The 24,154-nt window shown below is 37.7% G+C and overlaps 1 protein-coding gene across 1 annotated transcript in view; it reads right to left on the bottom strand.

Moving 5' to 3' along the window:
- Positions 1 to 21,759: 21,759 nt before the first annotated feature.
- The window catches only part of LOC148016582 (uncharacterized), an 89,790-nt gene continuing 87,395 nt past the window's right edge, over positions 21,760 to 24,154 (bottom strand). Inside the window, exon 8 of the mRNA XM_087664327.1 lies at positions 21,760 to 22,058. Coding sequence (XP_087520453.1) covers positions 21,942 to 22,058 — 117 coding nt within the window. The 3' untranslated portion in view covers positions 21,760 to 21,941. The remainder of the gene's footprint in view (positions 22,059 to 24,154) is intronic.

Genomic DNA, 24,154 nt, shown 5'->3' with positions numbered 1-24,154 from the left:
CAAGAGTGACAATATCACAATGGTGGTAGAAAGGGAGATCAAGCCAAGTGCACAGGCTGATGAAGAAGGTCCTCTTGCATGTATTCCAACATTTCCCACTTATCTTATCAACAATAAGAGATATGTGTTGCTAAATGATATTCAACATCTCTTTGATCTTAGAGAAGATTATTGCTTAGCAATCCTTGCAGGTTGGGGCAAAAATGACATGAATTTTATAGGTTATGAACAAGAACCACTAGCAAGTCTTGATGTTGAGGGAGAGAATTTCCAAGATAGCTCTATAGCCTTACATACATGTATTAATTAGATCGTAGAATACGAAAAGGGGGGGCTACCTACAGAAGAAGAGTTCTTGCAGGTCCAAAAGAAACTTCATATTGATAATGTAGGGTATGAAGAGAGATTGAAGTCTCCATCAGATGAGAAACCCAAGAGTTCAATAAATCTTTATGAAGATAGTCTTCTCGAAGAAGACGAACATCCTAAGGTATGAAATATAATTCGAAGTTACCCATTGAGTTTATGTTAGACTTTATTATGCATTATAGATAAATATCTTATATCTTATACTATTGTGGTTTGTTGTGTAAATTGAGATTGAAGATCTGGACAACTTTCTTGGAAGGGCCAAGGGCTCTAGGCCAATGAAGCTTGGAAAAAAATCAAAGCCTTGGCCATTATATTGGAAACTTAAACAATCAAACAATTGTAATATATCATAATAGATTGTCAAGCTCTCCAAGTCTACCAATGATGGCTTTGAGAGCTATCTCAAAGGTAATTGGATTTCAAGTTTTCAGCAGAGGTTTGGACAAGATCATTTTAGTGGAGAAGGAAGAAGCCATAAGAGTTTTTGGCTTCATGCCTGGATACAATGGATCTAGAGCTGGATATTTTGGAGTTCTTGGCTCCTATTTGCTCTCTTATGTAGGAGATAGTAAGAATTTGAAGCTTCTTCCAAGCTATCGAAAACAGAAGTTTTTGAAATACAGAGGTCTTATTGAGTGGGATGAAACAAAAGATTCCTCTAGAGGCCCTGTCAAGCTACCTGAAACCAAGGACTCCTCTGAAGGCCCTGTTGAGGTGCTTGAAACTAAGGACTCCTCTGGAGGCCCTGTCGAGGTGCCTGAAACTAAAGACTCTTCTGTAACACAATCAGACTAGAAGATACTAAAGATTAAGGGTTTCTTGAAACCCATCTTGCTTTGCGCAAGAATTTAAATATCTATATTTTCTTCTTTGGGTAACAATTTGTATAGTCCTTGCTAAAGATGATGTATTGCTTGATGTGGTTGTATCTTTAAGCTTGAATTTATGCCAGATTTGTCGATAGAACCATTGAAAGACTTCTAATAAACTGTTGGCTTTGTGTCTTCCACATCTATGTCTTGTGTGTCTGAAATATTTTGTTATTGCTTGATAATATAATTTTTTCATACCTTGGGTTGACCAGATAGATAGAGATCCATATTGTTTAATAAAGTATGGAGCATGGTTGTATAGAATATGTTGCATAGTCAACAAATAAAGAAAGTTATTGAAAAACATTATATGAGTTCAACAATGAAGAAACAAACATATACAAACTTCTTACCATATAGTGAGTAAAGTGTTGATCACCCCAAGCTTCTGTCATCGCCTTTTTGAAAAGGTTCAATTGGTTTTTAAAGTCTTTGAGATCATCATCATTCCATTCAGTCTTATCACAATAAAAAAACACTTTGTCTAGTGTTTCCCAAACTTTAGCTTTTCTATTCCGAGCTTGTCCATTATCAGTGTAATCCTTAACTGCATTATGTAGGGATTTCCACTGATTAAATTTAATAGTTGAGCCACCATTTCTCGAGTTTATCTTGCCAAGTCTCCCATGAAAGCCTAGAAACCTTCTAGCCTTCACTTCACCAATAGATGGTTTTTTTGGGACACAATTGTAAAATATTACACGGCGCAGCGAACAGGATCTGAGAAAGAGATAGAGAGTACACAACAGATAAGAGGAGAATCACTAAATTCTTTAACTCCAAACAACTGATACAAAGATGGCTCTGTCCACCCGTGCGCTTCCACTGTGTGAAGCTTAGATGGCGATCTAGACAGAAGATAGGTGAAGAGCTTAAGGCTAGCTGGAACAACAACTCTGACTGGGTGAAAGATGAGTGATCGATGGCTGTGAAGGGGTTTAGCTTTTATAGCCTGCGAAGGCCGTGAGGTTGGCCTGACCGACCTACCATATAAGCCTCCACTAGTCAGCCAGGGAATATTCCCTTTACCATCCCTTACAACTTTGAGCACCATGGATCATCGGTTGCACCTAATGAGGGTGGGGCATTGATCATATCTAACAACAATTACCATCCTTAGACTTCTGAAGATCTGGTTCAATAACAACATTGCTACCATGCAAACCAATTGCAGAGAGAACTTTTTCAACCTTTGTTATAGCATCTGTTCTAGTTGATAATGACTTCAGCTTCCATCCAAATCCTATATAGAGATGAACAAGCTTTTCAATTATCCTGCAAAGTGCATAAAGTGTACAAATATGGGCATTCGCTAAGGGAATATCCAAGACTGGTTTAAACTGTGGATCCTTATTGTGCATAGAGGGAGCTCTATTCCAATTTCTTGAGTTTAACTCTATAGCTGGTGACATGCAGTATAAGCAAGGAGATCTCGAGTTGGCTCCCTTTGATACATTATACATACATTTGAGTGTCTTTAGGTCACCAGCTATGTGCCACTCAATCCTGTAGTTCCCAAATCCTTCAACAAATAGCTCTTCTCCTGCTTGTTGCCTTTGAATAATATTAGGTATTGATGTTTGATGAAAAATCCAATATAAAATATCAAAATTCTCAGTATCTACCTCAAATACTCTTAGCCACCAGATGTTATATTCAGATTGAACACTAAATGATGTTGAGTGATTGCAATGACATGACGAAAGTGCTCTATTCATCAAGGTGATAGAGATTCTCTCCAATTTTTTACATTTTAGAATCTCACTTTCATAAAGTTTAATCGCAAATCTAGCCACTCCCTGTGCCTCTGCTACTAACAAGTCATATAATTTGATCATTAAGCATTGTAGAGTGGGCAAGTCAAGGAAAATATTGTTAAATTCATTGAATGTAACCTCCTTTTTCTTGCCCTTGAAGCTAGCCTTGATATGAAAAGGCTCACCTAGAATCCCCATCACTTTGTTATTAACTCTCTGTCCGATAGTCCTAACCACAAATGGCTTCGGAAGTATGCGATTGCGTACCTGTCCTTGCTTCATATTTGATTGTAAAAGCTGAAAAAGTTACATATAAGCATCTCGACTGATACCAATACTATCCAATGTCTTCTATACTAACTCAGAATCCAAAGAATGATCCTTTACAAATGACTCTAAGCATTGTTTCTTTGCCTTTTTAAATTTCTTCTTCTCCAAAATATCCTTTGAAACTACTGAAGGAAGAAGATGATAATAAAACTAAGCTGCTTTTAAAGAATCTCTTTTACTTGTATTTGGTTGTAGAAGAGATCTAAGCAAAATTAACATCACAAATCAATGCAAGTAATTTAAATAAAGCCATATTTAAGATTTTTCAAGTGAAAAAAAATATACCTTGCTGCTTGGATTCTTTTACCACAGCCTCCTCCTCGTTTGAGATTCTCAATATTTTTAAGAGCTCTTTGTCGATTTCGAAGGCCTAATAAAGTTTGCTTTCGTTAATAAGCTTTGATACGCTTTTCCAATGAATGAATTTTTTGTTGACAATCCTCTAGCTTCTGCAACAACTCTATATTGTGTTTCATCAAAAGATGATTCTCTAGTCCAAGGATATCCTTTTCTGCAACAAGGTTAAGTGTATAACCTAAAAATCCATTGTAGCTTTATTATAGAAAGGAGTGCTATTTCTGTTAGGATCTTTGGGATATAGCTGTCCATCTAACCAAAGATCAATATTCTTCTTTCCTTCAAACCTCAGTATATGTTTCATAGACTCTGTAACCGTGATAGATTTTGTTCTCTTTCTTATTGGTTCATACTCACTATCCAACTCAATATGAAGATGATAGAGAGGTCTTTTATGAGAGCTACATAAATCATTGGATGATTGATCCATAGCTGAGTTACAGAGATCATTGGATGATTGATCCATAGCTAAGGATATGATTAGAAGCAAGAACAAAAACAAAGAAGAGACTACTAAGGAGGAGAAATAAATAAGAGAGAAACGATGGAGGGAGGCAATCGAGTATCCACCAAAATTCAAATTGAATATTACTTTTCACTTTAATGAGGAGAGGTAAGATCTTCATTATGACAACCTTGCCAACTTTATGGCGACCTAGATATCTAGGTTTAATGTGACCATGAGAATATCACGACAATGACTTATTAACGAATTTTGATATTTTACTTACCAAAATATAAACCTTTTAAAATTTCTATAAAATGATTTTATTTCTTAAATTGTTTTCTCTCTCTAAGATCTCTTACAGGGCATTTTCGAGACCTCAAAACTCCCCTAATGAGTGTAATGATAGAGGGCTACTATGTTTTGGGCTGCCTGTGGACTGTGTGAAATAGTCAATGATTGAGTGAATTCAGCTCCAAAATCATCTCACATCATAGGTATACATTCCCCTACTAGCAATCGAGACGCATTCAGGACCAACCGAGCAACCAATGTCAATGCCAACCAAGCATAAACATAATGTGTTGATGTAATACTATTTGTAGTTGCCTGTGGACTATGGAAAACAGTCATCGACTGAGGTAAATCACTCCATAAATCAATGCTAATGATAACCATCAATGTCGAGCATCAAGGGGGTGTTTTCAAGTGCCAAATGAAGTGTTTTCAAGCTACCAATGAGTGCCAAGGGAGGGTTGAAGTCAAAAACGAATTTTTGGCAGGTCTTCAAGCTAGACCAAACTGATCTGGGGTCTATGGAAGGGCTATCAAGGTCAAAGCAAGGTTGGTGGAGTAGTCAAGGATCCCCAGGAGCTCCCTCTTGAAGGGCAAAATCACCGGTAGAGAGTAGGAATCACAAGAAGCAAGAGGACATGGCTGCCTTGCTTCACAAAACCTGTGGACTGAACTAACATAACAAAAGAGAGCTCCAATACCTCTGAATGAATGCCCTGAGGGTGCCTAAATGGGCCAAGTAGGTGCTCGGGAATCCGTGGAGTGACAAGAGCTCGAGAGAATTGGCTATGGCTGCCGAGAAGGAGACCCAATGAGTGTAGGTAATCGATAGGAAGCTGAAGGAGTCAGAACCAAGTCGAAATACTCGAGCAACCATGCTCTGATACCAATTAAAAGGTGAGAAGGATCGAAGCTTGCTTGGAAGAGCTATGGAGGAAGAGCAAGAGCAAGAAAGAGAGAGAGACCAAATGGAAACTCCAACAATCACAATGTGTAATCGGGCCTTTCTTTATTCAAACTGTCACTAAAAGAATAAAGAATAAAGTGACAGTGACATGCGCCCACCACCTGCAGTGCACAGTAGTGGGTACTATCAGTGTAGTAATACACGAGCGGCTAGGCAGAGACGCATTTACCCCCAACAATGATTCCTCCAAATGCAGATCTTCTACGATCTTGTAAATGAAGAAACACAGATGCATTGTGTACCTTAGTTACGAGTTGTTTTAATAGTGTTTAAACTTTGATTCGTCGGTATACAACCAAGGCGTCAGTGACTTGGAACATATTGACGAGTCAATAAGAAACGTGAAATTAAACAAGGATTCAAAACTTAGAGAATCAACTAGCAAACAGAGAAGTTTATTGAAGGAGAGATAGTTGAAGCATTCATCACTTGAATCGAGAATTTGCACGACTAGAGGGCTAGTGTTGGGATACAAAAGACTAGTGAAGAGCTGGCTCGGAGGTGTCTTTGAATTTCTCCACCAAATTTTGATGGATTTGTAACTATTCTAAACACTCAAGTAAGACCCCAAGCTTTGATGTTTAAGAAATTTTGTGTACTACTAATGGAGAAGGAGTTGAGGCTTAAAGCCCGAGAATATAATAGCAGTGGAGATACTACATTCTCTGCCAATGCGAAAGGGTCTATGAAGCCTCTACAAGAATCCATCACTATGGCAGTTGAGAATGATGCAAATTACCCTACTCAAGGCATAAGTACTATTTCGTTTATTATTGCAAATGGTGAACTCAATAATCTGTCAAATGTATAGTATGTTCTAGAGATTAAGAGAAATATGCTATCAATTGCTTATATAATTAATGTTGGTCATGAGGTGAGATTCACTAAGACAAGTGCAGAAATTATTGACAGTGCTAGCAAAGTTGTCAACAGCAAAGGAGAAAGGAAGAGCAACCTCTATTATCTAAGTGCTCTTACAGCCACTGCTAGTGTAGATACAAGTAAACTTTAGCATGAAAGATTTGGTCACATTGATATTGTAATATTGAAGGAGATACATAAGCAAGGTATGGTTGCTCACCTACCTACATTAACTAAAATGAAGGAACCATGTGAAGCTTGTATAATGGAAAAGCACCAGAGAAAGAGATTTCCGCAAGAAAGTAAGAACCAAGCGAAGGCTCCTCTAGAGTTGGTGCATGCTGACTTGTGTAGTAAAATGCCTACAAAAGCCTTGGGATGATCTTCTTATTTTATATTAATTGTTGATGGCTACAACGGGAAGATGTGGGTGTACTTCCTTCGTGATAAGGCTCAAGCTTTTGGTGAGTTTAAAGAAGGGCTAAAACTTGTTGAGAATGAAACAAGGCAAAGTGTGAAGAAGTTTAGAACATATAGTGGTGGTGAGTTCAACTCAAAGGAGTTTGAAAACTTTTGCAAGAGCAAAGGGATTAAGTGGCAATTGATGGCACCTCATACACCTCAGCAGAATGGCATTGTTGAATGCCCAAATCGCACCATTATGGAAATGGCAAGGTACATACTTAAGGGCAAGGGATTGCCTAACCATTTTTTGGCAGAAGCTGCTAATATTACAGTCTATATTCTCAATCAAAGTTAGACAAAGGCTCTTAAGGGAAAAACTCCTCATGAGGCCTATTCTGGTAAGAAATCATATGTCTCACATTTTAGAACTTTTTGATGTAAATGTTATGCACATGTTCCAAATGATAAAAGAAACAAGTTAAATCTGAAGCACAAAATGTATCTTCTTGGATTATAGTGATGAGCAAAAGGCTTACAAACTGTATGGTCAAGAGATATAGAAGATCATAGCGAGCTATGATGTGGTGTTCAAGGATTAGCCACATACATTGGAGAAGAATATAAATTCTTCCACTTTATCATCCAATAAAGAAGTAGTCCACTATGAACCTATCCCAAGAGTTGTCCCTACTCTCAAGGAGGAGGAAGTATCATCTTCGAATAATGAGGACAAAGTTCACCAACTTGCAATCACACCACCAGAAAAGCCATTGTTGCAATGGGTAAAGCAACTCCATGACCACAGTATTCCTATGCCTACTACAGTTGAGGAAAATGCAAATGGACCAAGGAGGTCTCTAAGAATAGAGGAGCAAAGAAAGGCTTCTACTCATATAGCCAATATGGCATTGATGGCTAAGATTATGAGAGAAGTAAAGGAGCTAGTAGAGTTGAAAGAAGAACTTGCTAATCCATCTTGGAGAGCAGCTATGCAAGCTAAGTATGATAGTATAATGAAGAATGATACTTGGGAGCTAGTGGATCTCGCCTAAAAAAGAGAAAGATTATTGGCACCAAGTGGGCTTGGAAGGTAAAGAACAAGGCTATGGCAGCTTAGAAAAGTACAAAGCTAGATTAGTTACACAAGGATTTCCATAGGTTGAAGGATTTGATTTTCAAGAATCATTTGCTCCAACTACTAGAATGATCATATTTGCATAATACTTGTAGTGGCTGTTCAAAAGAAGTGGCCAATTTACCAAATGGATGCTAAATCAATATTCTTGAATGATAATCTCAAGGAGAAGGTGTATGTGGCTCAACCACCAGGGTTTGAGGCCCCCCATTCTGAGAACAAAGTTTGTAAGCTAAAGAAAGCATTGTATGGGCTGAAACAAGCCCCTAGAGCATGGTACCGATGGATAGATAAATTCTTTCTAGGTTTGAATTTCAAAAGATGTGCCTTAAATACTAACTTGTATGTTTACAGAGATAGTGAAAAGTCTGTAGTGATTGTTCTATATGTGGACAACCTTCTTATTATAGGTGACTATGAAGATATGATTCATCAAACTCGAAATGCTTTGAGTTTGAAATGAAAAACTTGGGCTTGTTGCACAATTGTTTAGGGACTGAAATCTGACAAGAGCCTTTGGTAAAATCTTCATCTCTCAAAATAACTATGCATGGAAGATCTTAACAACATTCTACATAACCAAGTGTAAGGAGATATCTACACCTATAGAGGTCAATGTGAAGTTATCCATTGAGGATATATCATCACTAGCAAACATTGGGAGGTACAAGAGGTAGGTTGGCAACCTCATCTACTTGTGTAACACTAGTCCACATATCAGTTTCGTTGTTGGTGTTTTAAGTAGGTTTCCAAAAAACCATGAGAAAGTCATTGAAAAGCCAGGATACGAGTGCTCAAATACTTGAAGGGAACTCTTGACTATGATATCACATATAGTTCCAAAAGTTCTCTTTTGGAGAACTGTGACTCGGATTAAGCAGGTGACAATGATTCTAGGAAATAAATAAATTTCTAGATATTATTTATCTTTAGGTTCAAGAATCTTCTCTTAGATCAATAAGAAGCAACCAACAGTGGCATTGTCTTCTACCAAAGCAGAGTACAAGGAGTAGCTTACTTTGTTGCATGTGAATTAGTATGGTTAAGGAGGATCCTTTAGCATATGGGAGTAAGGATGAAGATCCAATAGTGCTAAGATGTGACAATCAAAGTTACATTGCCATTGTCAAAAATCTAGTTTTTCACGCACGCACCAAACACACTGAGATCCAGTATCAGTATGTACGTGACTTGATCGAGGATGGAATGGTAGAGCTGGTCTACTGTCCAACGGAGGAGAATGAAGAAGATATCTTCACCAAATCTCTTACGAATGATCTCCTTCGTTTCATCCTTAGAGACTCGGTATTGGGCCGAGAATATAGTTCACCTACAGGTGGACATTGAGGGGGGGTGTTTGATATGCTCAATGCCCCACCCTCCTAAGGTGCCACCAATGATCCATGGTGCTCTAAGTTATAATGCCCCCATTATGAGGAGAAGCCATGTGTGATCATGGACATTGGGTGGGTCTCTTGACTTGTAAGTTTGATGAGGTATATATAACGAAACGGCAAAAAGGTGACCTTTGTGGATCTAGCCCTTGGATTAGATAAAGTAGTTACACTGGTAGCAACTTGAGGCACAATGCATCAAGTTGCGAGGTGTGAGAGTTATTAGGGGCCTCTATTTTGGGGTTTGGGGGCCATAGAAGTGGCCCTTGGCTAGGGGGTCTCATGGGGGGGCAATAGCCCCCCTGACAAGGATCCGACAACAGTGCCCTTGGCTCAACGATAAAGAGAATATTCTCGGGAATATTTATTATCTGACTGGGGAAGATTCATAATATAGTCAAACATGCTAACTAGACTACCTTCCTGGGTTATAAAAGAATATCCCTTTAAAGCCATCATCAATCTATCTTTCAACCAATCAGATTTCTTTCAACTACCCTTACGCTCTTTGCATATCATTGTCTAAACTTCACACTAGAAACACATGGGTGGACAGAGCCATCTTTGTATCAATTAGTTTGAAATTAAAGCAATCTCTATTCTTCTCATATTTGTTATGTGTTCTCTACTCCTTGCTCAGATTTCATCTAATGTGACGTGTAATTTCTACACACTCGAGTTATATGATTCAACTAAACAACATAGAAAACCTCAAAAGAGCCAATGAAACCACAATGATAAATAATTTTGATGATGTATTTCCCAATAAGCTACATGGATGTGGTGCACCAAAAATTTTATTGTAAACAAAATTATATCCTCATGCAAGTGACGTAGATTATGTTCTCAATGAAAAAGAAGCACAAGCATGAAGCCCAACAACAATAATTTTTTTAAATTTGTTCAATTACCTAATTAGTCATATTGTAATTTGTTGCAAGGGTCATGGGGAAAACACTCCTGTAAGTTGTAATAGAGCCCACTATGGAGTTTTGGGAAGGATATTGGGATCCTAAAAGAAAGAGTCTCAAGGCCAAAAGGCCATTCAAAGGGCCAACCATAAGTGATGCCCAATTTAAAAGAGAGTCCCCAATAAAGTGTTCATGCATGTAAGCTTTAAAATGTAATTGAAGACTCGTTCTTGTGTGTGTGCCAAAGCTTCTTATTCCCATATTCACATTTTACTTCTTGCTTTCTTTTGTGTTGAGGATCAGACAGAGAGAGATGCAGGCACACACACACAAAGGACAAGGATGAAACAATCTTGAATTCTCCATCTCCATCTTCATCATCGAGATATGGGGTTGCTTGGACTTGAAGTGAGTCTGAGCTATTAATGTGGAGTAGGCGACATAAGGATCATGAGATCATCTCAAGCTTCAAATTGAGTTGAGTAGAATGAAGAGAGTAAGGGATGTATCTACTAAAACCTCGAAGCTATTCAATTTGCTTGCTTGTTCTCTTGTGAGCTTAAAGGTTTGGAGAGGAGAGGAAAGTAACTACGTGAGAGCTAGTCCATGTAAGGGATGTATCTACTAAAACCTCGAAGCTATTCAATTTTATTGCTTGTTCTCTTGTGAGCTTAAAGGTTTGGAGAGGAGATGAGAGTAACTACGTGAGAACTAGTCCATGTAAGGAGGTTGAACTTCTGAAATAATAGGAGCTCTATTAATGTCCCCTTATTCAATGCCTAGTGAGCTTGACATTTTCAATTTTGTAGCTGGGATATCATAGCGGAATCAACTAAGTAAGGCACTTGCTTTTCCATTATGCTTAGAAAAAGGAGCTTGCAGGCAGCCATCCAAAACAAGCATGGTCAAGTTAGGGAGTGAAATAATGTGCATAATGATTGCTGATAAAGAACTGAATATTAGGTGGATCATTGCATTTCAATTCAATAGAAAATAATTAGGGAGAGAGATTCCATAACACTTGTGAGCATAGAGATGATGTGAGGAATTCAACATGGGGAAAGAATTGAACCAGAATAGACATGCATAGAGCATAAATTTTCTCTCTAGATAATCACCATATGGTTGCACCCAAGTGTGCACATTCGAGCATAGTTGGATTCAAGCACTCAAGGCTAGAGCCTCAAGCACACTCATACTAGAAGCAAAGAGTTCAAGACAAACTACAAGGCTTCAGACATTGCAAGATTATTTGTCAAGGAAATTTTTTACCTTCACAAGTTGCCAAAAAGGATCATTAATTATCAAGATTCCCTTTTTACTTCTTGATTTTGGGAGAGTTTTTTTAAAGCTATTGGTACCTTAGTATAGCATATCACTTACAAATTGATGGCAAAATAGAGTAAGTCAATCAAGTCATAGAAGATATTTTAAGGGCATACTGTTATAGAGAGCCTAAGCGGTGGATGCAATAGCTACCCTTAGTGGAATTTGATCACAATTCCGCTTACTACCAAATATTTAAGATGACTCCATTCCATGCCTTATATGGGCAAGACTGTCTCACCCCACTCAACTTCTCTAATCCAACGATGAAGAAAGAATCTTCCAAGAATATGCTAAGACCCACATCGGACATAAGAGATCTCTTCAAATGGATTTGTTGTTTAGCTAGGAAGTCCCAAGGAACTAGGGGGCTCTAGCTATAATCGCTTGAGCACTATAGGACTAGCTTACCTCTATGAGCCTAGGTGGATCTCTTGAAAGGCCTCGATGCTAGCTGAGGAAACACTTGGTGGATTATTTTTGGCCTTTAGGTGGAGTCCTAACAATTATTGGATTAAGAATAAAGACAATAAATTTGAATAGATATTTTTTGCAGTTTTAGCAGGCCAAGGTCAAGACTATAACTTATGGGTAGAGAAGCTGATGCATATAACTTTCCCTCATTTGTCACTCTCTTTGAACCAAGTATAGCAATAGTTTGCTTCAATGCGAGGGATGATAGGAAAGCAATCATTTCAAAGCTAACATTACATAATGTTGATAAGAGACTCTAGTATTAATTTAGGTGTCATTTTAGATCAATCTTTGTGGAGCTGAGGTAAAGCTTTCCTCGCAAGGTAGGCTTTTTTGTAGTTTGGGGTTATTAATATTTGGTTATTCCAAGAGAGCTCCAAACATGAGTTGCTTTGTACCATCAAGATATACATTATAGATTCAATAGCTAGACATGTGACATAGTACAAAACCTTTAAGATTGTGTCTCCTAGCCCTAGATAAATGGTCAAATGTACTTCTTCCTCATTCAAAATTTTATCTAATAGAGGGGGTTCTCTAAATCAACAATTACAAGAAATTTATACATAATACCCATTACTTTAAAGGAATTTGGTGCTACGTATTTTTATTATATTTGAAAGTTTTCTTAAAATATGCTTCAAACAACCTTATGATGCATTTAGTCAAACATTAAACATTCCGTCTACTCTAAGAAAATAGTTTATATGTCAACATTATCAATTGAAACCACGTTAAAAATCTCATTGAAATATTGTTATAATACCTTCAACAGAAAGCCATCCAAATGCCCATCCACATTGGTGAAAATATCCATGTTAATTCAAACAGAAAGTGGCATGTTTACTATACAAAAATTACAAATCCTTACCATCACAATGTCATTTACATTCGTGGATACAAAAAGGGAAGAGATTCACAATAAGAAACAAAGATTTTACCTCCTCTATTTGATGTTGGTCATCAATTGACTTCTATTATGTGTGATAAAAGCTCAAAGCTTGTACCATGTTTTTCAAACCAACATTAGTTTGGCCCTTCATCTCTAATTTCAATATCTCTTCTATGCTAGTTTGACAAGGAATAATATTCATGTAAGAGGTTGAAAGGTGCCTACTCGTAGCCATATTGTTAGATATCATGCCCTTAAGCTGTTCAATCATGTGTTGTGTCTACTAAAAATATGTTTTTGTTCCTCCCATGTGACAAATATTTCTATGTGTAATGAAAACTCAAAGCATGTGCCATGTTTTTCTCTTCCTTTATAATTTCTAACTCTCCTCTTTGCTAATTTGATAAGGACAAATCCTATAAGAAGTTGTAAAGTGTCTACTCTTAGCCATATTGTAACATATGGTTCCCTTGAGCTCTTCAATTATGCATCATATCTACTAAAAATATGGTTTTGTTCTTCCAACATGACAAATATTTAAATGGTAACTTTAGCCGTATTCCCATCTAGAACTCATATGTCAATTAATACATAGCTAGGTGTCAATATATCCATCATATCATCTAATTTCTTGTAGCATTCAACTAAATTTTCGTGACTTGATTTCCTAACAAGCTTGTCAACCATGTTCAAGATGTTCTCACTTCATATTTTGGTCTAATCCAGGATGAGATTGAGGTTCAGGTTTGGGTGAGCATAGTTGGGGCAAATGTTCATTGATTATTTCCTATACGCTTGTTGATATTGTGTATTGTTCCTCATTCCTTTTTTATTTGGATTCACCCTTTGTTATATAGATATCACAAATTGGACTATGCTACTATTTGGGTCCCATTGTTGCCTCGGAAGAATTTGGGGTGTGTAGATCCTTTGTGAAAGAATGAACGTGGCCAAAGGTTGCTACTGCTATGGATCTAGAGTGGATTAGCATCAATCTTGGGATCCAAAATCAAAAATAAGCAACCACAATTGTGCTATTGCTATCATGGTTCATAAATTGGTAGCATTTGCTTGTGGACACTACCACTATCAAGATGGATTAGATTGTTTCCCTTTCCTTTGTATTGTTGATGTTGTTCTTCTTGAGCACTAGTTACTCAACCTTGTCATTGGTTGTAAGAGACAATGATGAGTCATAGTCATTATAAATTGGTTACATGTCATTCATGTATCTCGCACAAACTAATCTCTCCACGATAAACACATGATACTCTTTAGAAGAGCATTGGCTCGGAACCATGTGAAGTAATGATGGGGTTTACACTTAAGAAATGTAGAATATACACACACAACTAAAACACAAGAATGCAATAAATGAAAGAACACAACACACAAATAGAGAAGAAAGAGGTGTGAAGCAAATGAATGAATGTTGGAAATGATTGAGAGAATATAGAATATGCTCAAAGGCAAAGAAATGGGAGTAGTTAGAGAGTGACATCCATCCAAGATAGATTCCGAGGTCTATAACCACCAGTCTAAGTTGAGAAAATGTTGAAAGTGGAAAGGTAGCATTTTGAGCAATCTAAGCTTAGCAAAAGATGAATGCACAATGATATCATTTTGGGTATCATTTGAGCAAGCAAGAAACTACATATTTGATCCCTAATTCTTCTAATCTTTATTTCTAGCACTTAGTAATCCCCAATATTGCTTACTTGATGGCATCGGTTCACTTGATTGGTCATCCCCATCTTGATAAACCTATTGTTAGCCTCACAACTTCACTTTTGTTTTGATTTGCTTTGAAGCATCTCACTATGAAGCTCTATTTTGTAGACTCTAATCTCTTTTACAAGATTTTGTATTTCAGACTAGGACTAACATGAAGTTATTCACCGGTCCTTCTTGGGTTGGAGATATACGAAGTTCACTATTCCTTTCTAATTTCATCTTCCTTGGAGACTTTCCCTTCTATAGCATGGAGGCTTTCCCTCTCGAGGTGAATCTTGTGACATCTCTTGATGTTATTGTAGTGGCAACTTTTCCCTAGCGAATCTAGCTGGGGTTCTTTAACTTCACTCTTCAGTATTGTTCTTGGCACCAAATGAAGATCGACAGCACATTCCTCTTCCTCCTTTGGTAGTTTTAAAATTTTTCTTTGACATCAATCTCCCTTCCTTGTTGTCCTATTGTTTGCACTACATGATCACCTCTATGTAAAAGGAGGCTTGGAAAAGTGAACAATTTTTCCATAAGGCATAGTCCAAGTTGCACCGTACTACATGCACATTCTCGTCATATAGTTCACCTATGCATCTCATTGTCTAGTATACTCTTGAACAGATTTGGAGTTGTTTCCACTAGTGGCTCTCTTACCACCACACTTTCATACTTCTTTACCATTTTAATCATCACTGACATTATGGATGCGTGATTGGGATAGTCTTTTGTTTTGTGATCTTGGATCTAATCATCCCTTTATTTTCACCCTTGGGCACCTTTGTAGATTCTCATAGGTCACTAGGAAACCAATGAGCATCCTTTGTCTGATGGCTTGGTCTCTTTGGGGTGACCCTTTGGGCTCCTGAGATAATATAACCATAACCTTTGTAGCCTTAGTAGGTCCTTGGGCATTCAATGTGCACCCTTGGCCCGATGTCTTAGCTACTTTTGGATAGGATGCTTTGGGATATATTAGGGGAGATTTAGACTCAAGTTTGGGTGTCAAGGAAAGAGCTGAGAGGTGAGAGAAAGAAAAGTAGAGGAGAGAAAAGAGTGATGAGCAGAGAGAAAGACTAAAAAGTTAGGAAAGAAGAGAGAGAAGCCATGGAAAGGAGATGAGGTGAGAGATAGTAATTGTATTATTGTCAAAAAGATATCAAAATTTACATCTCACCCCTTTTATACATGTGTTAGTGTGACAAGGTATTATTAACAATTCCAAACTAAAATATATCTTCTTCCTAGCTTCTTATAATCACCCAAAGGTTTTTGCCCACAAAACCCAACTTACAATGGTTGGGAAGGATGGATGAAACAAAGTACTACTTTGATTTCAACTATACAATGTATGGGAAATGAATGAAATATTGAAGTTATATTGACTAGAATGAAGACATGAAGATAAGCGTCAACTATATACATAATCTCGATGCCTTCAAAAGAGATTTGAGTCTTTTAAGAAACAAGCTCAAGAATGAATGGAGAGCTTGCTGTAAGAATAGACCCTATTGAACAAAATCTATCATAAATTTTGATACAAGCATCCAAATGAAGCATACTATATGTCAAATCGTAGCTATTGAAGAGTACTTTGACCTATGTAGGTGATATATTTCTGAAAATTTAGCAAAATGAAAACTATTTTTAAACAAATTGTTGGTTGAACCATGTCTACTCCACAACTATCTCCATTGTAGTTAGTTATGCCTCGGCCACTAATGCATCGCTTGGTAGGAAACTCATCTAATATAGATTCACCCCTCTAAGAAGCTGCTTCAGGTGGCAAACCTCTCCACCTAATCAAATACTCAATGATAGAATGAGAGTGAAGCTTCTTCTCACACTAACCTGTGATGTCCTCATGGATGTACTGAATAAGACCTTCATCTATAGGTGGTAACTCATCAACTATATCCACATGAGTACCATAGAAGGGCTTGAGCTGACTAACATGGAACACATTATGAATCTCGATAGGTAAGGATAGTTCCAATCTATATGCCAAGTCTCAAATGTGCTTCAAGATCTTATAAGCCATAAAAACCTATGAGCAAGCTTATTATTGGATCCACCCTTCAAGGTAGAGTAATGAGAGTTGGGTACTTTCACAAAACTAATTCATCTTCTTGTAACTCTAAAGGGCACCTATTCTCATCAGCATACATCTTCATTTGAACTTGGGCACTCTTAAGATTCATCTTACACTACCAAAGAAGAGTCTACATTCTTTCCAATTCTTATTTCCCATGAGGATTGATATTCTCATTGAAAATGAATGTGGATAAGGATACCTTATAACCATATATAGCCTCAAAGAGTGAACTATAATATTAGCATGAGTGGAGTTATTATAAGCAAACACAGCTAAATGCAACTAAGAATCCCATGGATGTTGCATATCATGACAGAAATGGCAAAGGTAAGTCTCCAACCACTTATTTACCCTTTCTATCTAGCCATCAGATAGGCTATAGAAGGAGCCAAATTAGTGCTCATGGAGCTAAATACCACTGCCAAAGGTTACTCATAAACTTTGAATCCTATCATGCACAATCACCTTTCGGTAATCCCTACAATCTAAAGATATTCTCCATAAACTGATTAGCAACCTGTGAAGCAATGATATATCTTGGTAGGAATAAAATGGGTTTCCTTAGTGAGCCTATCCACTATCACATAGATACTATTACATCCCCTTTTAGTAGTAAGTGAAGTCCATGGTAATATGCATCCACTTTTCCTTAGGAATAGGTAGTGGCTGCAATAAATTGCATGGCTTATGGGTGATATCCTTATTCTAGTGATAAGACATACACTTTATAACAAAATCCTTAACATCTCTCCACAATCCCTTCCAATAAAAGGTTTTTTTTATCTTATCGTAGGTTTTAAAGACTCCAAAATGTCTAGCCAAAGGCAAGGAATGCAACTCCTTTATAATTTTTTGCTCAAAAGAAGAAGTAGAGGAAATAACAATCTTTTCTTTAAGCCACATTAAGCCATTTTTAAGCTAATAGTGTGAGTTTTCCTCCGTTACACCTTGCTGTATTCAGAAAAATATGGCTGAGCTCATCATCCAAAAGATAAACCTCCTATAATTCTTCAATCCAATACTATGTAGCTCAATCATAGCCGAAACTTTATATACCCACATTTTGGAAAGAGAATCAACTACCACATTGTCTTTACCCCTCATATAAGTACTATCAAAATCATAATTTTTCAAAGTAGCTACCCACCTACACTGCTTTGTATTGAGGGAATACTTTAGGACCTTGCGATCACTTTGAAATCTAAACTGGCTGCCATACAACTAATGGTGCCACTTCTTTCTCGTATGTAAAATAGTCAACATCTCTTGGTCATAGACACTCATAGCCATTTTCTTATGTGTAAGCTTGTTACTTTCAAAGGCAATAACTCCATGCTCCAATAAGGAAATAACCCCTATGCCACAGCCACTAGCATCACACTGTATGGTAAACTTCTTTGAGAAATCTGAGCATACTAGAATAGGAGCAGAAGTAAAGAGTTCATTTAACTGGTTGAAGCTACTATCTACAAATGCATCCCAAAAGAAAGCTTCCTTCTTCAGCCTATCAATCAAAGAAACTGTTATAACCGCATAATGCTTAATGAATATGCGATAGAATGACGATAGACCAAGAAATCCTCTAAGTGTAGTGGTGGTACATGATGTTGGCCAAACATCTCTAACACACTATACCTTAAAATCATCTTGTATCCCTTTCTCACTAATAATATCGCCCAAGTACTCCACCTCAGTCTGACTATACCTTAAAATCATCTTGTATCCCTTTCTCACTAATAATATCGCCCAAGTACTCCACCTCAGTCTGTATAAAAGAATAATTCTTCTCCTTAGCAAAGAGTTTGTGATGTCTTGCTCACCTCTAGTAGGAGAAAGCATGAGGTACACATGGCTAGGCACATATGATCTTTTACTACCTAACATGGTGGAAGAAAAGGGCATACTTGGCCAAGTTAAAGCATGAGTTTTATTCATTCTTCTTGGGATAGGAGAACAAGGTGGCACGGAAGGCATCTAGAGAGTCCAAAGCCCACACCCCTATTATCTTTCTAGAGACATGGCACACATATGCTATCTCGCTCTACCAAGGACTTGGACAACCTTCTCTCTCCCACCACTAGAGAGCAAACCCATCTCCTCCACCTTCTTCAATATAGCTATGGTCAAAGATGGGATTGAAAAACTTTAGAATGGTCCAATGGACTAGCAATAGAGTACCTCTCATATGCCAAAGATGTGTTGTCACCACTCCTACCCCACTTATTAAATAGGGCCCTCTATGAAGGCTTCCCTACTAGTTGGTTAGCTACTTGGTGGGGTGAATGCACACTAGGCAACTACAAGATGGGAGCTATTGCTTGACCTTCCTCCATGTATTGGCACAACCCACCATGCTTCACCCCCAAAGAAATAGAATGGAAACATAGCATCTTATATGCTAGATGTATCTAGTCTCCATTCACCCATAAGACTCCAAAAAGCAACCACTACTCACTGGCTCATATGCTCCTATGTGTGTGCTTCTCCCATGAAACTATAGCTCCTTAGTGACAATATATCCTCTTCAATTAGTTGAATAACAATCGCCTCTCAAACTTCTAGCAGTTACATTCCACATAGCCCTAATTGAATGTTCAATTTGAGTTCTATTAACTATGCCAAGGGAAAAGGTATTCAAGTATTTTTATGGCTCTCAATAAGCATAGAAGATCCGCCATATGGGCTAGTCTACCACTGTTGCTTTCATGTTTATCATAATAATGACAGTGATAGGACTTCATTTGAAGTACAACAAAGGAGTGCCAAGTACGCTTTGAAATCTTATTTGTCTTAGACACTAGCCAAACAATTGCTTTCTTTAACATGTGGATTTAGGAAAATGACTTTTCTCCCTTGGAGATGCAACAATTGCTTTCTTTGATAGGTACCTAGAATATTGACTTTTCTAGCTTAGAGACAAGTTGCTATTTAGACTTGATAATATTTCACACATGGACATATGATTAAGGATGGCAAAGCACATGACAGATGGATCTATTGTTGCTTCCCATACTCTCATAAGGTTTTTGATGCAATGCAACAAGCTAGACTCATGTAGAGATTGTAGGAGTTGGGGGTCCTTATGTTGAGATGCGATGGGGTGTCCTAGCATTGTATGAGTCACTCACTAGATATGTGCCAACTCTAGGAGGGATTTCAAAGGAGATTATTAGCACTATTGGAGTGAAGCAGGACTACCCACTTTCACCCTCTCTCTTTGGGCTACTTATTGATGAGATACCACACTGTATTGGTAGATGATGGACCTATCCTTGGGGGAGTATTGATACCTCTACTATTGCATATAGATGATATCACACTTATATTAGACACCCCAAAGAGGTTGCAACACCACCTAGATGCACTACATGCCTTTTGCTAGTAGAGAGACCTCACTCTGAACCTTGGGAAGACCAAGGTTATGGTGCTTAACACCTCCAGCCGATGGATCAAATGATCAGTACAACAATTTAGATATGACGGGGGAGATTGTAGAGCAAGTCCAAAGATACATCTATGCCTAGGGATTACTTTTGTAGGTCTGAGATTCACTGAGTAGAGTAGTTGTGGATAAACTAACCCGATGCTATGAAGCATCAAGAGCCACGAAGAACCACATATACATTACCGAGAACCTAGGATGAAGCTCTAACTCTTTGATATATGGAACACATTACGTTGAAATAGTTGTCTCTGAGGGAAGAATGCATTACAACATGTACATTTTTTAAGGAACTAGCTACTCTTAAAGTACCAATATGGGTGGGACCAGCGCACTAGTTACACCAACACTCCTACACGGGGCTCCTATTTGGGGATTGAGCCTTTACCATTGGAGAAGAATTCATATCAATCTCCAAAGTGATAAACTTCTAAGATCAGCATTGCCTCCAACTCTTCGGATGAGCATTGACATAGAGATCGCCTCTTACAATTGCAAGGGAAGCACATTGGGGATTCACACCAATGCACCATTATTGACTTCTTCAAAGCTGAAAATGCAACTGATACTTCACATTATAGCCTACATTAACTCATGGCTCCACCACAAGGAGTCACCTTAGATAGATCCATTGAAAGATGCAAAGCATGCTACTCATGGCCTACCAATCCACACCCTTGCTTGTTTAGCACAAAGGATACAAACGATGCGGCATGTCATTGAGAAACTTTACCCTAACACTTAAGCTTGTCCATGTAAGATTAATCCATGAGAGATGTTTGGATGACAGTAATATGCATATACGTACCATATTGTATTAAATCCCTAGTGCTTTTAGGATTTTCATTCGTTTCTTGTTTCCTAGCTAAATGTTTCCTTTTAGATTATGATTTGTTTAATGTACTTGGAAAACGTGACAATTCCTTGAGCTTCAGATGTATGTATCTTTGTCTCAGGTTGATTCGGTCTTTTATAGACATTAATAGATTCTCTCTCTCTCTCTCTCTCTCTCTCTCTCTCTCTCTCTCTCTCTCTCTCTCTCTCTCTCTCTCTCTCGTGCATAGGTGTTAATAGAAAGAACACAAAAATTGTCTCGAGGAGAGGTTGATAAGGAGGAATAAATAAAGAGAAAAACAAGATATAAGAAAGAGAAGACCATAGGTATATTTGACCTTATGCAACAACAAATGATGCAACAAACAATTAGAAAGAAATGAATAGATATAAGCCTCATGACCACGTGAGAAACATTTTACTCACATGGAAAGTAGAATTTGAATGGCAAGACATGTTGAAACTCGAAAGTAAGAAACAATCAAAATAGAGGAGCTTGTAAAAGATCGATACTTAGAAAGATTTAACCTTTTGTGTTGGCAATACTTACATATTGTTACTAGCCAAAATACATGTAACTTGCCACTCATTATTAGACTTTCTAGGCTATTTGAAATATAAAACTCTTTCGAAAAGGAATGGTTAATAGAAAACAATATGGAAGATCTTCGACTATGGGATATGCTTACATGCAACATTTGAGCCAAATTGGCACTAACGCATTAGTATATGCAAGCATAAATCTCAACTATCATAAAAATAATCTTTATGCAATTAACCTAAATAATTAAGTACCATAGCCCTTGACTACATGTGCAAATATGTATAAGAAAACAAACTAGGTGGACATTGGCTACAAGTGCAAATATGTATATAGAAAAACAAAAACTAGATCGGCATTAACTAAAAAGTGTCTAGATCCTTGCTAATTGCTACATTATCACATGATTTTTTATTCATCGCCGAAATCGTGAACAAACATTCCCATCCTCCAACATGTGGTCATTGAACAACAATTCTATACCACCATAGAGAGCCTTGATTCTATTTATTAACTCACTCCTTAGAATGTTTCTTCTTATTTGGCCTTTCATTTTGATCATGTACGAGGGCACTTGGACAAGTTTCCTTCAACCTACATGCTCCACATCGAGGATTTGTTGGTTTGCATACCTGAAAATTAGATTCATGTAAGGGAGCTTAATCCACTGTATGTTTTCAAATTTAAGGCAAAAAGCATCAACCAAAACTCGAATGTCCTTTATAACGAAAATCGTGCTTTGCCCTACTTGCCAATATGATTTTCATGTGGTGTATCAAAAATTGAGATGCAAGTTTATGACATTTTCCAGTTTTATATCCATAATTTCAACAAGTAAGAAAACTATCACCTAACGCACAATGTCATAATTCAACACATTCAAAGGCTAGCATGCTTGAACTGATAGAGAGGGGTCTCACAAGCTTAGGGGGTCACTACCATCATGCTCTAGTTGAGGTCTTCTTTGAAATGTCTGTGTATGTGTTTTTTTCTTTTTTTGGTAATGTGACTTAATTATATATTTCATCAAAAGGGTAAAGTAAAAGTTCTTACAACGTGACATCAAGCCATCAGACTAAGCTTTTTGCAAAAAAGCCTGTAAATCCAATGAGAGCTTCTAAGCAACTTCATCAACACTCTAATTTCCAAAGTTAGTAATTCCCAGCACTCATCAGGACGTTTCTTGGGTCCTCTCCCAAAAATGTAATCATTTCTTCTCTCCCATATAAACTTGAGAACAACACCACTAATCGTGGAGATTAGTTTCCAATTGGCTTCATCTAGATTTCTAGAATCAACAAAAAAGGCAACAGACATGCTGAATTGATTCTTGAGGTTGGCTTCATGTAATGGCCGCTTGATTCTACTCCAGATTGGCCTAGTGTGGCCATCGCTTGATTCTACTCCAGATTGGCCTAGTGTGGACACATTCCCAAAAGAGATGTTTTTCATCTTCTTTTGCTTTATTGCAAAAGGGGCAAAGTGGCAATATTTGCACATGGCAAGCCAAACTCTTCCTCGTTGGTAGTCTCTTAAGAAGGAGTCGCCATCTAAATACATTTAGTATGTAGGAAGGAGTGGCTGACCACACCCTCTTAAGTGTGTTTTGATGATGAGGAGATAGCTAATGTTACCTATTGGAAGGGCTTCAACCCTATATAGTAATCTATGTGATAATCCATAGAATGGACATGGGTCACCCCCATAACAATATTTGGTTGCCTAAAGCTATCATAAATACAGTCCCCTATGACTAGGAAGATACGATACCCCTATGAGAGGAAACTATAGCCAGCAAACACTTGCTTCTCGAACTTTGGCTCAAATTTGTTTCTTTTCTTTCTTGAAATCTAAACATAGGCATCACATCCAAAAGTTTTGAAATAAGACACATAAGGCTTTAGTCCAAAATAAGCCTCAAATGGATTCATACTGAGAATGGCTCAGTTGGGTGATCGGTTAAGGGTATGAATGGCAATGGCCATTGCTTTGGCCCATAAACACCACGATATTTGCTTATGCTCCATTGTTCAAGCAATCTCGTTCACACTCTAGTTCTCGCGCTCCAAGACACCATATTCTTGAGAAATGTCGATATTAGCATGCTCGTAATAAATCTCTCGCTTCACCAAAAACAAGCCATCTTGTTGGAGCCAAATTCTCCACATTTGTCAGATCTCATTGTCTTTAGCTTTCACTCAAAACGGTTCCTAAGAGATAGGCCAATCTCTAAAACTAGAGAAAGCTACTAGATTCCACTCCAGAAAATACGCCCAAGTCATCCTACTAAAATCATCAACAATTAGCATGAAATAAAGACTCTTCTTAAGAGAGTCATTCTCATAGGCCCGCACAAAAAGATACCAATGAGATAGGCATCCATGTTACCTTCTTCCATGCAAACATCTTCTAGTTGCTTCCACAAGCAAGCAACTCGTGCTTCATTGCACACTTGATACAATGATGCAAGATAATCCCATGCATTCTTCTAGTTGCTTACGCAAGCAAGCAACTCGTGCTTCATTGCACCCTTGATACACCGATGCAAGCTAATTCCATGAATCCTTAGTTGTTTTGCACGATTGGATGAGTGGAATGATACCTCTCTTCATGAATAACGCAATTATGGCATGTGCTTGGACATTATGGCCATCCCATCAAATCTGCTCTTGAGTGGCAGGTGATGTTATAACCAACCTTTTTTATATCAATTGTGAGAAATAAGCTC

The sequence above is a fragment of the Lygodium microphyllum genome, chromosome 23 (assembly GCF_053477565.2).
Source record: "Lygodium microphyllum isolate KBCC chromosome 23, Lygodium_microphyllum_v1.1.10, whole genome shotgun sequence".
Classification (NCBI taxonomy): domain Eukaryota; kingdom Viridiplantae; phylum Streptophyta; class Polypodiopsida; order Schizaeales; family Lygodiaceae; genus Lygodium; species Lygodium microphyllum.
Note: the sequence above shows the minus strand (reverse complement) of the source record. Positions and strands in the feature narration are given on the sequence as shown.